Source organism: Microcaecilia unicolor, chromosome 11, assembly GCF_901765095.1.
Source record: "Microcaecilia unicolor chromosome 11, aMicUni1.1, whole genome shotgun sequence".
Classification (NCBI taxonomy): Eukaryota; Metazoa; Chordata; class Amphibia; order Gymnophiona; family Siphonopidae; genus Microcaecilia; species Microcaecilia unicolor.
The window spans coordinates 110,111,438-110,125,074 of NC_044041.1; the positions used below are offsets into that span (position 1 = coordinate 110,111,438).

The window sequence follows — 13,637 nt, forward strand, 5'->3', positions numbered from 1 at the left end:
TCTATACTGTTCAGGTTCCATCTTCAGTCTCAGGGTCCGGTCTCTCCTCACGCTGCGAAAGACGCTCTCGCCGCCCCTGCACCTTCTGCCAGCCATTCTGCTCCCTTCTGACTGGGCTTCGTTGCTGCTGCTGCTGCTGCTGCTGTGTCCCAGCCGCCTCTTTCGGGAGATCCATACATCCCATTTCACTCAGTACTTTCCAGGCCCCCACGTGCGAGTGCAGCCTCCGGGTGATATTGCCCGCTGTTATTTGTATTCCAAACGGATGCAGCCACCGGTACCGCAGCCCTGCTTTCTGCAAATAGGTCGTGATTTCTTTAAAGTCTCTGCGCCTTTGTAAAGTTTTTCGAGCCAAATCCTGGAATACTGTAATTTTCCCTTTTTTCCACTTGACTTCTCCCATGGATCTCGCCTTCCGCCATACTGCCTCTTTAGTTGGGAATTTGTGGAAACAAGCTACAATGAGGCATATTTTCAAAGCACTTAGCCTTCCAAAGTTCCATAGGTTTCTATGGAACTTTGGAAGGCTAAGTGCTTTGAAAATATGCCTCTATGTCTCTCAGTGTTCCACCTCTCTGAGGGCCTAAACTTCTATGCGCCCTTTCTATTGCCACAGTTTCCATATCCACAGCTCCGCTAGAGCTACTGTCCTGCTGGAACAGAAATGTGCAAAAGTCCTTAACTGTTTGCACTGCTTCCTTAAATTGGTCTTCCTCTGGCACTCCCTTAAAGCGCAGGTTGCATCATCGTGTGCGATTTTCTAGATCTTCCAATAGCACCTCCATCTCTTTTGTTGTTTGCTTCTCTGCTTTTAAAGACTTCTGCAGCTCCCTTCACCTCCTCCGATAAGGCCTCCGCCTTTTCCTCCGTCTCTGCCAGCCTGTTCCCGATCTCCCGCATCTCCTCCTGCAGCTCCGCAACTGCTGTGTGAATACTGCGTCTCGTCGTTACCAGCTCCGTTTTGAGTTCTTTGAACCAACGTACAAAATCTTGCTTACTGATCTCTGTATCGCTAATCGCGTTCTCCTCGAGGTCTGGCTCCAAGTCGTATTCCTCGGCCACCATCTTGGTCCCTCGTGTTACCGCCTGAGAACCTGCTGCTTTGCTTGCATTCGGGGCCTCGGATGCGAATTTAAATTTAGCTAATTTTTTCTTTGCTGCCATCGCTTCCGCGATTGTCGTGTTTGAGGGGTTTTCGCTTCGTTTTAGCGGGGAAGCGCTTAAAATCGTCCCGGAGTGGACGGAGCTCTGCAGTTAGGCAGCCATCTCCAGGAGCTAACGTCACTTCCTCCCAGTCAGCATTTTTTTTTATTGAATTGTATGTTTTAATTCTTATACTTATTTGTTTGTTAATATATTTTTGTCCATAGAACTGCATGACTCCTGACACAGGCATTGTTTGCCGAAACATGGCCGTGTCAAGTCCTTTTATCTGTGCCACAAACGCTGGTTGATGAATTGAGTATTAAAGGCCTATTGACATTTTAGACTGGTTCTATTTGGGTTTTTTTTTTCAATACCTCATTGCTTGACCTTATTACTAAATAGTCCCCACTGACAATAATGGGGCCTGCATTAAAGCAATAACAATGGAGAGTGAAGTGACTTGCCCAACGACACAAGGAGAAGCAGTAGGAGAACTGGGATTTGTGTGTGTGGAAGCCAATCACTTTCACTCCCTCTGCTAAACATGTTTTCTACCTTTCTTTGTGAGATCTTCAGTGTCACTCTGGGACTTCTGGGAACTGTTGACAGCAATGCTGAGCTTCACGCCCCTGGACGGCAACTCCAGAAGTTTTTCTAGCACATTCTTTCCCTGTAATACACAGGTAAATTATTGCTACAATATCACTATCTCTGAAGCATTTTCAATAAAATATATCACAGTAATTTAGCTCCATCTTTTCCTCACTTTTCACATTTTCACCAAGAGTGTGGTGGGCACCTGAAATCAATTTTTAGCAACTGTAGTAAAAGCCAAAACCATGGCAGAATTCAAGCACAAACTAAGGATGAAGGGATCACAGTGGCATGAGGAGACCATAGATGGCAAAAGACCTTGGACAGTGTACGTAAAGGCTGAGTGGACCCAGAGCTCCTTTCCTTAGCTAGACACCTTTCCTGTTCCTAACTTCATCAGAAACGAACGCACCTTCATAGTAAATTGATTGGGGTCCTCATGTTATTTCTGCAGCTCTCCAATGAATAACAGTTGAACTGGATCAGGTTGAAGATTCATATCATCCAGCATCATCTGATGAAGTGGGAACAGGCAGCAGGAGCTCCAAGGAGGGCACTTGTAGAGCTAGCCATCCTAACCCTTACCCTTCTGTTTCTGACATTTTTGTTTTGTTTTTTGTATCCCGCGCTTTCCCACTCATGGCAGGCTCAATGCGGCTTAGGTACTTATTTGTACCTGGGGCAATGGAGGGTTACGTGACTTGCCCAGAGTCACAAGGAGCTGCCTGTGCCTGCAGTGGGAATCGAACCCAGTTCCCCAGGACCAAAGTCCACCACTCTAACCACTAGGCCACTCCTCCACTCACAAGGTCTTCTCATTTGCGGAGGCCTTCTGTTAAGTCCTGTGAGTTTGGCTATGACTATTTTGACAGCACACAGTATTTTTTAGTTTAGTAATGACAAATTAACTTGTGTACAATGTTATTGTGACAGAACAGTGTGTTTTAAACCTGTAAAATTGCCTGTATTAACTCAAAGTGCATTTCTCTAGTTTGGCCAGCAGATGGTGCATGTTTTATGTTAAAGCTGTTAAAGAAAAGTGATGCCCTCTTTTAGTTTCATTTAGTGAAGAAATGAATGTACAGTACTGTGAGCAGTATACTTTTAAAACTTGTTGACTGGGCTCTGACTGGCCTGGAGTTTGAAATTACCCAGCAGTTGTTGCTTCAGTCTCAGCCCAGGAGAGACAGATCTCTCAGTGAATTATATGTCCTGATTTCCCAGGTACTGTTTAGACAGTATGCAAATGTTTAGTTAGCATTATAATTGATCCATAATTCAGTTACCTGTTATTGTTTGCTGCTTGCACTATTTTGTTCCACTGTTCAATATTTTTTTTAAGAGAATAAACATAATTGTTTGTTTGCCCTGCTTGTTTGGACTGATAAAGAATCCTGGTAGTTTGTGTGTTGGGTCTGTGAGTGCTTTCTGGGAACTGTGGGACCACTGGGAGTGTGGCCCCAGTAACCTAGAAATAGGGAATAGTTTGAGAGTGGGAGACTCGCCCAGAGGCGGTTATGACCCAGTTGGTGGGAGGAGGGTACGAGTGTAGAGTGGCAGGTGCAGGCTGACCTGAGCTGTGATGGTAACGCCAGATGGGTGACTAAACGTTTTGTGACAGTTATGTTCTTTGTCTGCTCTTGGATTGTGTACATTGGTTGTTTAACACAGATAGAGAGGATAATACAGCATACACAGAAAGTATACAAACAAAAAGAGCAACACTGGGCCTTCAAGACTGGGACAATTGAAGTTCTTTATTGATGACCCGAAAGCACATGAGAGGGTTCTCCATAGAGCTGCGTTTTCGCGATTGCTGCGAACAGCAATTTTCTTTATATCATACGCTGGGGCATTGAATTTGACTTCAAGTACATCTTACTGTGTCCCTTTTTGACCCCTGAAGCAGGCGCTGTTTAGCGCCGAAACACGGCCCGTGTCGGGTCATCAATAAAGAACTTCAATTGTCCCAGTCTTGAAGGCCCAGTGTTGCTCTTTTTGTTTGTGTATGTTGGTTGTTTGCCACATAGGATGACCTAGTGGGATATAAATAATTTAAATTAGATTTAGGGTGCTCCAAACCTGGGGGGTTAAACTGCAGTCTCTTTCTTACCCCACCACCATCCAGTTGCAGCAAGTCTCCCATGTTAATCAAGCCCTCCCCCCAATTTTATTTATGGAAATTTATGTAAGATACAGGAAATAAATGTAACAATTCTATAAGTTAAAAATAACATAGTGGCTAAAGGCCAACTGTAACAAAAGTGTAACTAACATGTGTGTGAGAAAGCTCACTTCAGCTTGACGAGACTAACATAGATAAGGTAGTCTGCGAGGTAATTTAGCTAACTTAACTGGTGTCCAGTATGTTTTATGCAGGTTAACCAGTACTAGTTAACCAGCTTTTGACTTTAGACTTGATTCCCGTTGGCTTTATCAACTGCCCCCTAACTCCCTCTCTCCTTTTTTCTCACGTTTCTGATTTGTATATCTCTAGCATATCTCCCATGAGTCCCCTCATCTGCAAGCTTTTCACACCTAATTTTCCAATGCCATTCTAGAGCCTTAACTATCTTGTTGCCTTCTCTCATTTTAGTGGCTATTTTCTAACTGCCACTGCATACTGGGACAATCATTTAATAGAACAATCCAGGATATCTTCCTTAGCATCCTCACCAGACCAGTCCAGAACTTGTGCATTATGTCCATTGACCAATGGATGGAGAGAAAAAAAGAAATTGTGTGTAAACTGCCCAACAAGTGTGCGTGTATGTAAAAGAAAGAGGTAGGGGATCCACACCAGTAGAACACCACTAAAGAGGATCCTATGCAGACAACAGGATGTGCAAAAAAAGTTTAATAGCTTATACATTCAATAAAAACCACCTAGAATTTTGTCTTGCTTTTCTATCATTTTGTTTTGAAAATAATACAAAACATAGTACGTCATTGACATTTTCTTAGGGTCCTCACCAGACCAGTCCACAACCAACAGGTTGTGCCCCTCAACCAGCAGATGGAGAGAGAAGAAAAAAAAAAGGCCTGCTTGCTTTGCCCAATAAGAGCATTATGCAGCTGAGAGTTCAAATCTTGGCAGCCATCTTAAACAAGCAGCAGTGGCGAAAGTATCAGCGGCAGAGGGTGAGAAAGCATGGGGACTGTTCCTGCACTGAAGTAAGCCACTAGACCACCAGGGTGATGCGAGGTATGTGTGGGGAGGACATCCAGGGCTGGAGGAGAGGTGGATGGGAGGGAGGGAGTTGAAGACAGGGTAGTCTGTTTCCCCTTCCGTTCGTGGGAACCCTGCAGGACCCAGGTCCATCCCCACAGGATCTCTGTGGACCTTGGTCTATCCCCATGGGATCCCCACGGTATCCACAGGAATCCAGCTATCTCAGTTCAGCTCTCTACTGTGAAGTTGGTACTCCAAACCTTCAGCTCAGACTCCTCTATTTTTCTATGGTCCAACTCAGACTCCTACTGCTATTAGGCTTTAAATTTTTTGTTCTGAATCTAAAAGTACTGGTAAATATATCTTTAGATCCAAGACAAAGAAATATATATAAAAAAATAATTATATATATATATATATATATATATATATATATATATATAAATTTACTGTATATTGTGTTTTTATTTTGGAGTTGGAGTCAGTACATTTTTACTGATTCCATCCAAAATTGCTGCTGACTCCGACTCCTTAGCCCTGTTGGTAAGGACACTAATGAAAGAGAAATTAGGTCTTACCTGATTTTCTTTCCTTTAGTCCCACCAGATCAGTCCAGAGGCCCTCCCTAAGGTATTTAACCACTTTAGTATACTTTAATATTGCTATTTTCACCCTTTTATCAACAAGCTGTTTTCAGGTTCAATGTTCAATTTTCTCTAACAGTTCAACTGTAAGGATTGTTTTTGTTTGTTTGTTTTTTTAAACAACGAGGTTATGATAAGTGTTTAGTACAATGACTTAAGTGAAATAAAAACGAAAGGTCCATTGCTTTATCATTCAAAATACTGAGCATCTAAGGATGCACAATTCCCGTAAATAAGCAAAGCAGGTAGGAATTGTTTTCTTCACCATCTCCACCTACTCTTCGACCAGCACAACCCACAGGTTCTGGAACTGGTCTGGTGAGACTAAAGGAAAGAAAATTAGCAGCTAAGACCTAATCAGGCTTATTTTCAAAAGAGAAGGGCACATCTTTCGACACAAATCGAGAGATGGGCGTCCTTCTCCCAGGGTCGCCCAAATCAGCATAATTGAAAGCCGATTTTGGGCGTCCTCAACTGCTTTCCATCGCGGGCACGACCAAAGTTCACGGGGGCGCGTCGGAAGCGCAGTGAAGGTGGGACTGGGGCGTGCCTAACACATGGGTGTCCTCGATCCATAATGGAAAAAAGAAGGGCATCCCTGACGAGCACTTGGGCGACTTTACTTGGTCCTTTTTTTGTTACGACCATGCCTCAAAAAGGTACCCGAACTGACCAGATGACCACCGGAGGGAATCGGGGATGACCTCCCCTTACTCCCCCAGTGGTCACTAACCCACTCCGACCCTCAAAAAAAAAAAACTTTTAAAAATATTTTTTGCCAGCCTCAAATGTCATAACCAGCTCCATCACAGCAGTATGCAGCTCCTTGGAGCAGTTTTAGTGGGTGCAGTGCACTTCAGGCAGGCGGACCCAGGCCCATCCCCCCCTACCTGTTACACTTGTGGTGGTAAGTGTGAGCCCTTCAAGACCCACTAGAAAACCACTGTACCCACATGTAGGTGCCCCCCTTCACCCCTTAGGTCTATGGTAGTGGTTGGGGGGGGGGGGGGGTTGGGGGCTGAGCACACAAGGTAAGGGAGCTATGTTCCTAGGAGCAATTTATGAAGTCCGCTGCAGTGCCCCCTAGGGTGCCCGGTTGGTGTCTCGGCATGTCAGGGGGACCAGTGCACTACGAATGCTGGCTCCTCCCACAACCAAATGGCTTGGATTTGGTCGTTTCTGAGATGAGCGTCCTCGGTTTCCATTATTACCGAAAATCGGGGATGACCATCTCTAAGGTCGACCTAAATTTCACGATTTGGGCGTCCCCGACTGTATTATCAAAACGAAAGATGGATGCCCATCTTGTTTCGATAATACAGGTTTCCCTGCCCCTTCTCGGGGACGTCCTCAGGAAAACTTGGGCGCCCCTTTTGATTATGCCCCTCAATGTCTTCTTTGTAGTTCATCAGCAAGCTTTGTTTTGATAAGTCATACAAATTGTGTTTTGTCTGTAGATTCTGCCCCCATATCATTTCTGAATACCTTGAGTAGCATTTCCTTAGCCCTGATCCTTGTGGAACTCCACTATTTATATTCCACCATTGGGAGAAATTACCATTAATTCCTGCATTTCTCTCTCCCCCCCCCCCCCCCCCCCCCATCTTTCCCATGTTTTATCAGTTGCAAATTCTGGGCCACTCTTTTCCTCAACACCATAATTCTGCTCTCCATGATCTACCCCCAACAGCCAGCAGGGACAACCCCTCAGTAGTAGTTATGTAGAGAACTCCAGTTCACTAGTGCCAATCATACAAGAATGTTTAATCAATATGCTAGATTTTAAAACTTGTTTCATTTAAAGACATTTTATGATAGGGATAGAAGGCTCCAGGACTTGGCAGTTAAGAGGAATACTGGGACATGAGCCCTTCAGCTTTGTGTAGATCTTACCCTTTTAGTCCTGTATCATCCTCCCCCCCTTCCCCCACCACCCAAAAGAAGAGGGAACGAGAGAATGGCAACACTGTAATAATAGTCTTACTGGCGCTGTGCACATTTACCTGATGGGATGAGGGTGTTTCTACCTTAAGGTCTGTGTCTCGGAGGGTAAAGTAAAATGCTGCAATGTCAACACTGCTGTTTGCCCCTTCCAGAAGCTCCATCCAAGCCCGATACACTGAAAGGTGGTGTACTGCTTCCTGCTCATACTGCAAATTCTCTGGAATACTCTCCACCAGCAGGAACCTAGAAAAGGGGGAAAGGCATTCAGGAGACACATATAACATGCAGGAGATTTGCCCTCTCAGAAAGGGTTCCACTCTCTAATTCTGCAGAAAAAGAGAGAGACAGACAAGGGTATTCAAGTTTACTAATCACTTGATATACCACTCGGGGAACAGACCATCGGAGCAGTTTACATCTTAATCTATAACAATCAACCAGAGCGGAGAAGAACTCCATAATATAGGAAAGAAATGGGGATACGGAGAAGGAAAAGAAAGCCAACAGGTGCCAATGAGAGAAAGTAAGCAACAGTAATTTGTGGGAACAGTCAGCTGTATCAAAGGTCACCAAGTCTTTAATGAGAAGAATCAAAGGCCTGAGAATAAAAGTAGGCACTGAATAAGCTCTGCCTCCATGGAATCTTCTCCCCCATGATAGGAGGAAATGAGTCACCCATCAAAAACAGACAAGTAGTTTTTAATGGAACATGGAATCCCACATGCCAAGACTGGCTCATGACTATGCAAACTGTACTACTGATTAATCAGTCAAAAATATGGGAAGACAGCAAATTAACAAAAGAGACAAGTTTGACAGTTTCTGTTCTTTTGAAGATGAGAGAGAATTTACCAGATGCACTGGAAAACAGTACAAAGCAAGAATTAGATCTTGCCTGCTAATTTTATTTCCTTCAGTCTCAATAGACCAGTTCAGAACTTGCAGGTTTGCAGTCATGAACCAGCAGACAGAGATTGAAAATACAGAACTATGTGCACTGCCATAAAAGCAGCTGTTGTGTAGCTCCCACAGCCCAGTATTTCATTAACAAAGCGGTGGAAGTTACTGAAGGATTACCAAATATGAAATGTCCCTCTTTCTTCCCTATACCTCTGTGAAGTAAAAAAGTTGCAATCTTCTTCTCGCTTGCATATCACTTTTTTTAAACTGCTGTTAGAAGAACTTGAAATCTGAACATAGAAGATAAAATAGCTGAAGCTGAACACAGCATTGTATACTAAAGCAGGGTGGGTATCTAGACTGGTTTGTTGAGACTAAAAGGAAAGAACATTAGCAGGTAAGATCTAATTTTTTCTTCTTTAGTATCCCTAACAGACAGGATGTATTAAAGCAGTTCTCAAGTTGAGCGGAATTCAGAAACTCATGCTATCAGCTCCAAGGCTCTTAAGGAAACCTCCTGTCTAGCTTTTATAGCCAGTCTGTAATATTTAGCAAATGTGCGAAGTGAGGACTGTATTGCCGACCTACAGATTTCTGCCAGTGTGACAGCTCGCAACTCTGCCTAAGAAGTCGTAACCCTACTTTCAAAATAAGATTTTATAATGGAAGGTTGTTGTTTCCCCTGCAAGATGATATGTGAGTGTCTATAATTAAGTTTTATTTCAGGTATACTGCACTATTTCCCATCCACCAAAACTCTCTTTTTCCTATCAGCCACATGAAGGAATTTCTGGCTGGTCACATGCTCTGATGGGGGTCTCATGTTGCTAAAGCAACTCAGATACCTGGTATATCCTGTTACAAAAGTTATAAGGTGTGGCAAGGACAAATTGCAAGCTTCCAGTACATAGGAAAGTCCCAATTACAAGTCTCCAGCCCATGTGCAGCACCTATGATTGGTCCAGGGTAGAGGAGAGGTGGATGCTCACAACAGCCTATAAAACCCTGCTGCAGACAAAGGAACTCTGAAAAACCAGGCATGCTTGGAGAGAGAGTTTCAGATCCGTCCAATGGCCTATGGTTTTTCCCAAGGGGGTTTTACTCCCCCCCCCCCCCCCCCCCCCCCCCCCTTGATAGAAACTAATTCTCTATAGCTATGAATCTTTCTTTCATTCATTCATTCTTTCTGTCTCTGCCTTCTCCCTGCTTTCTCTCTGTTCTGTGACCTTTGTATGAGGAACAAACTCTTCTTCCTTCTTTATCTAATTAGTCTAATTACTTATAATTACCAGAGGTACTAATGTTAAATTGTTGTAAGTTTGTTATAACTTGAAACTGATGTCTGATGCTGTGCTGGTGGGTGAGTAATTAAAAAGACTTTTAATTCTCTCTAATTCCTGTAAATTATTTCTGTTTTATTTTGTGATATTTCATAAGTGTTTTAGCAAGTAGCAAACCAAACGCAGCCTAGAACAATATGGTGACCCACAACGGCTACTGAAACTTCTATCTGCTCGTCAGAGAGAAGATTGTAGTTTAATTTATAGAAATCTATTTTTAATGATTATCCCAGGTCTTGCATTTCTAGATAACAATTTTGGTTTCCTGATAAACTTGCTAAGAATTCTACAAAATTTATTTTCAGGATATTTAAAATATTAGGAATATTCCAGTATGAAAATTTATGGTATTTTTCCCCTACTTCTTTTGAGAAACTATAATGAAACATGTACATGTGTGTCTTAAAAATGACGTAGCTAGACCAGTGGAATATAAAGAAATATTTTCTTTTTTAATTATTTCAATGCACTCCACTGAGATTTCTGATCAGCTGCAGAGATACAAAATCTCAATGGAGCATTTAAACAGTACTACTGTACATTTTTTTCCTACTTCTGGGGTAGCTGTGCCATGTCCTATATAATAATTCTCACCTCCAACGTTCTAATCTTGCTGCCTGTGTCTGTGGCTCCTTCGGAGTTGCTGAGCTAGGCTCCGTAATCAGGCTGATCCATGTTCAGCGACCCTCCTCTCTCCCCTGCCCCCCCTGCAGCCACTCATGTCCAGCGACCCTCCTCTCCCCCTGCCCCCCCACTGCAGCCACCCATGTCCAACGACCCTCCTCTCCCCCTGTCCCCCCACTGTAGCCACCCATGTCCAACGACCCTGCTCTCTCACCTGCCTCCCCTCCAGCCACCCAGGTTGTGTAGCGAATTCTTCGGGGCAGGCAGGAAAGATCCCCGGTCCTGCCTGCCCGCTGCTGGCGTGGACCCTCCACCGTTACTGGATCACTGTTCAAAATGGCCACCGACACTTACAAGGGCGGCCTCCAAGACTACAGCAGAAGTCTCGCAAGTCCGCCATTGGAAGTCTCGGTGGCCATTTTGAACAGCGATCCGGCAGCAGGGGAGTGTCAGCGCCAGCAGTGGGCAGGCAGGATCAGGGATCTTTCCTGCCTGCCCCAAAGAATTCGCTACACAACCTGGGTGGCTGGAGGGGAGGCAGGTGAGAGAGCAGGGTTGCTGGACATGGGTGGCTGGAGGGGGAGCAGGGGAGAGAGGAGGGTCGCTGGACATGGGTGGCTACAGGGGGAGAGGAGGGTCGCTGGACATGGGTGGCTGCAGGGGGGGCAGGGGAGAGGGAGGGGGTGAGGGGGGTCCTGAGAGAGGGGGGATGGGGGCATACACTCACTCACTGTCTCTCACATACAATCTCTCTGACACACCCTCTGTCTATCACAGTCTGTCACACACACACACAGTCTCTCACACAAACACACACACACTCTGTCTGTCTCTCTCATTCTCTCTCTGACACACACACACTCCATCTCTCACACACACTCCCTCTCTCAAACATACACTCAGAGGAAAACCTTGCTAGCGCCCATTTCATTTCTGGCAGAAACGGGCCTTTTTTTACTAGTTATTACATAAGAAGTACTTCTAGCCGTAGGACACTGTTTTGGTAATTTATCATACATACTTGTGAATAACACCATGTTTAATTTAAAGGTTATGCCCAGTACTGAATTCCAATACATGATCTGATTTACAACCTCTTAATTCTTTGTCTTTTATTTGTTAGTCTGTCTTTATATTACCCCCTTATTGTATTGTATTGTAACATTTATACCCCGCGCTTTCCCACTTAATCAGTATAAGTGATCACTTTTGTCTTTTTTCCAATTTTGTGGGTAATACAATCAGTACATATAAAATGTTTCTCTCGAGTACAAATCAGTTGTATATGCAATATAACAAAAGATTTATTTTCTGCATTCCATCGTAGGCATGTTAACTACTTATATTCTGTCTCTTAATATTTTTAAATGCATTAGTTACATCTAAAGTGTAATGTTTTCACATTCAGTACAGAATTGCGGTCTCTTTTTAAGAATAAACTTTTCTTTAGAGATTACTTTTACTTGGAAGATATCTTTGCCCCATCTTGATTGTACAGACATGTGTGCTATATTTCTTGCCTAATCTATGTGAATCTTCGTAAAGGTCAGTCAAGGATGCAGCTTTTGTCTTTCTCATTAGGATTTTTCTTTTTTTTTAAGCTGATTTTTGTTGCATTGCATTCAAAACGTAACATGTTTTCATACAAGGATAAATCTTACATTAACTGAGATTTACTGTAAGGTTCCTGCCAAACTTTTTCTGTTATGTCTACATGCTACATACTTTTACACTTTAAACTTTGTGATGCAGTTTTATTGTTCCCATATGGTTGCATTCTATTCCTCCCTAATATCCCTGAGCAATCAGCTGTACTTTGTAAGTGAGATTCATCAACACAGGATTTACCACAGTCCTGCTGAAACTTGTGTTTTCCTAATGTGATTTCTGCAAGGAAACTTTTGTCTACTGATTTACTTAAGCTGTTTAGTTCATTACTCTTACGATTAAAAAAAAAAAAATATATATATATATATATATATATATATAATTTCTATGGGGACAAACTTCGGTTTAGTGCACCACTGATAAGTGCAAGATTCGCTTATATGCATGGTTTAAGTCCGCTCCTCTGCAGGAAAGATGCCGCATAAGCGCGCACACTGAATATGGAAGCCGATTGGCGCGTGACAACCAATGAGATTTCAAATTTACCGCCCCTTTAACTGCCCCAGGCAGAATAAGCAAAAGAATGTTAAGAGTGTACACTGGAGTCGTCGTCCTCACTCAACTGTAAGACTTTAACACTGGCTGAACAAATAGAAATTCTTCAAAAATTAGAAAACAAACAAAGTCAAGCATCTATTGCTAAAGAATATGGTGTCAACTCCAGTCAAATTTCACGTATCTTGAAGCAGAAAGACCAGCTTCTGAAAGACTGGAAAAACAATACAAATCCACACCGGAAATGAAAACGGGCGGGAAAAGCTGAGGAGGTAGAAGATGCTCTTCTTCGGTGGTTTCTGGTCACCCTAAACGTTTAAAAAAAAAATAAATCTATGCCTACATGTGATTATGGAGGCTGCAAGCCAACACAATCACAGTCCAGGAATTTGCTTATAAAACCACTTACCTGCAATGAGAACTACACCCTTCCTTCCGCTGCCACTTTCTCCAGAGCAGAGCAAAGGCACTCCAACCCTGATGCATCTTTGCAGGGACCGCCAAGAGGCTTCTGGGAGTGCCAAATTCCCACAGGTACCAGCTGGCACCTCCCAAAATCAGCAAACAGGGGAGGAGGTAAGTGCAGACTGAAGTCCATAAGACACGCTAATAAGAAAAAAATAAAATAAAAGTGTTAAGGAAAGTCCCCAGACCTAAGAGTGAACCCAAGGTGGCACAGAAATCTTTTCAAAACTAACATTTCTACCTTCACAGAGTCAAACCTCTTGCACTCCAGAGACTAATTCAGAATATTACAATTTAACTTGACCCATAAACTTGATGATGTTACATCACTGCTAAAGATGCTCACTGGCTCCGTGTTTAGTTTAACATTTTACTCCTGGAGGAATTATGTGCACAATTTTTGAAAACTCTGCATTGTTTACTTGTAGTGTTTTTGCACAGAATTTCTCCATCATAGGGCCTGAAATTCCCTCTTGCCTTTTCCCTCCTCGAGCTGCAGCCTCCCTTGTTACATCTCTCCCTCTAACTCCCAGCAAGACCCCTAACTCTATTCCCAAAGTCTTTTCCCATATGCAGTACCCCACCTTTTATTCTCCCACCCTCCCCATGCTCTGCCTCCCCACAACACACTCATCTCGCTGGAGG

At 43.4% G+C, this 13,637-nt stretch overlaps 1 protein-coding gene across 5 annotated transcripts in view; it reads right to left on the reverse strand.

Annotated features, from left to right (window-relative positions):
- The window catches only part of LOC115480684 (phospholipase D3-like), a 72,764-nt gene that overhangs the window by 29,637 nt on the left and 29,490 nt on the right, over positions 1 to 13,637 (reverse strand). For all 5 annotated transcript variants that reach the window (XM_030219518.1, XM_030219516.1, XM_030219515.1 and 2 more), the window contains exons 5-7: positions 12,937 to 13,133; positions 7,560 to 7,743; positions 1,702 to 1,816 (exon numbers count right to left, since the gene is read on the reverse strand). In XM_030219518.1, the coding sequence (XP_030075378.1) occupies positions 1,702 to 1,816; positions 7,560 to 7,743; positions 12,937 to 13,133 (496 nt within the window). The remainder of the gene's footprint in view (positions 1 to 1,701; positions 1,817 to 7,559; positions 7,744 to 12,936; positions 13,134 to 13,637) is intronic.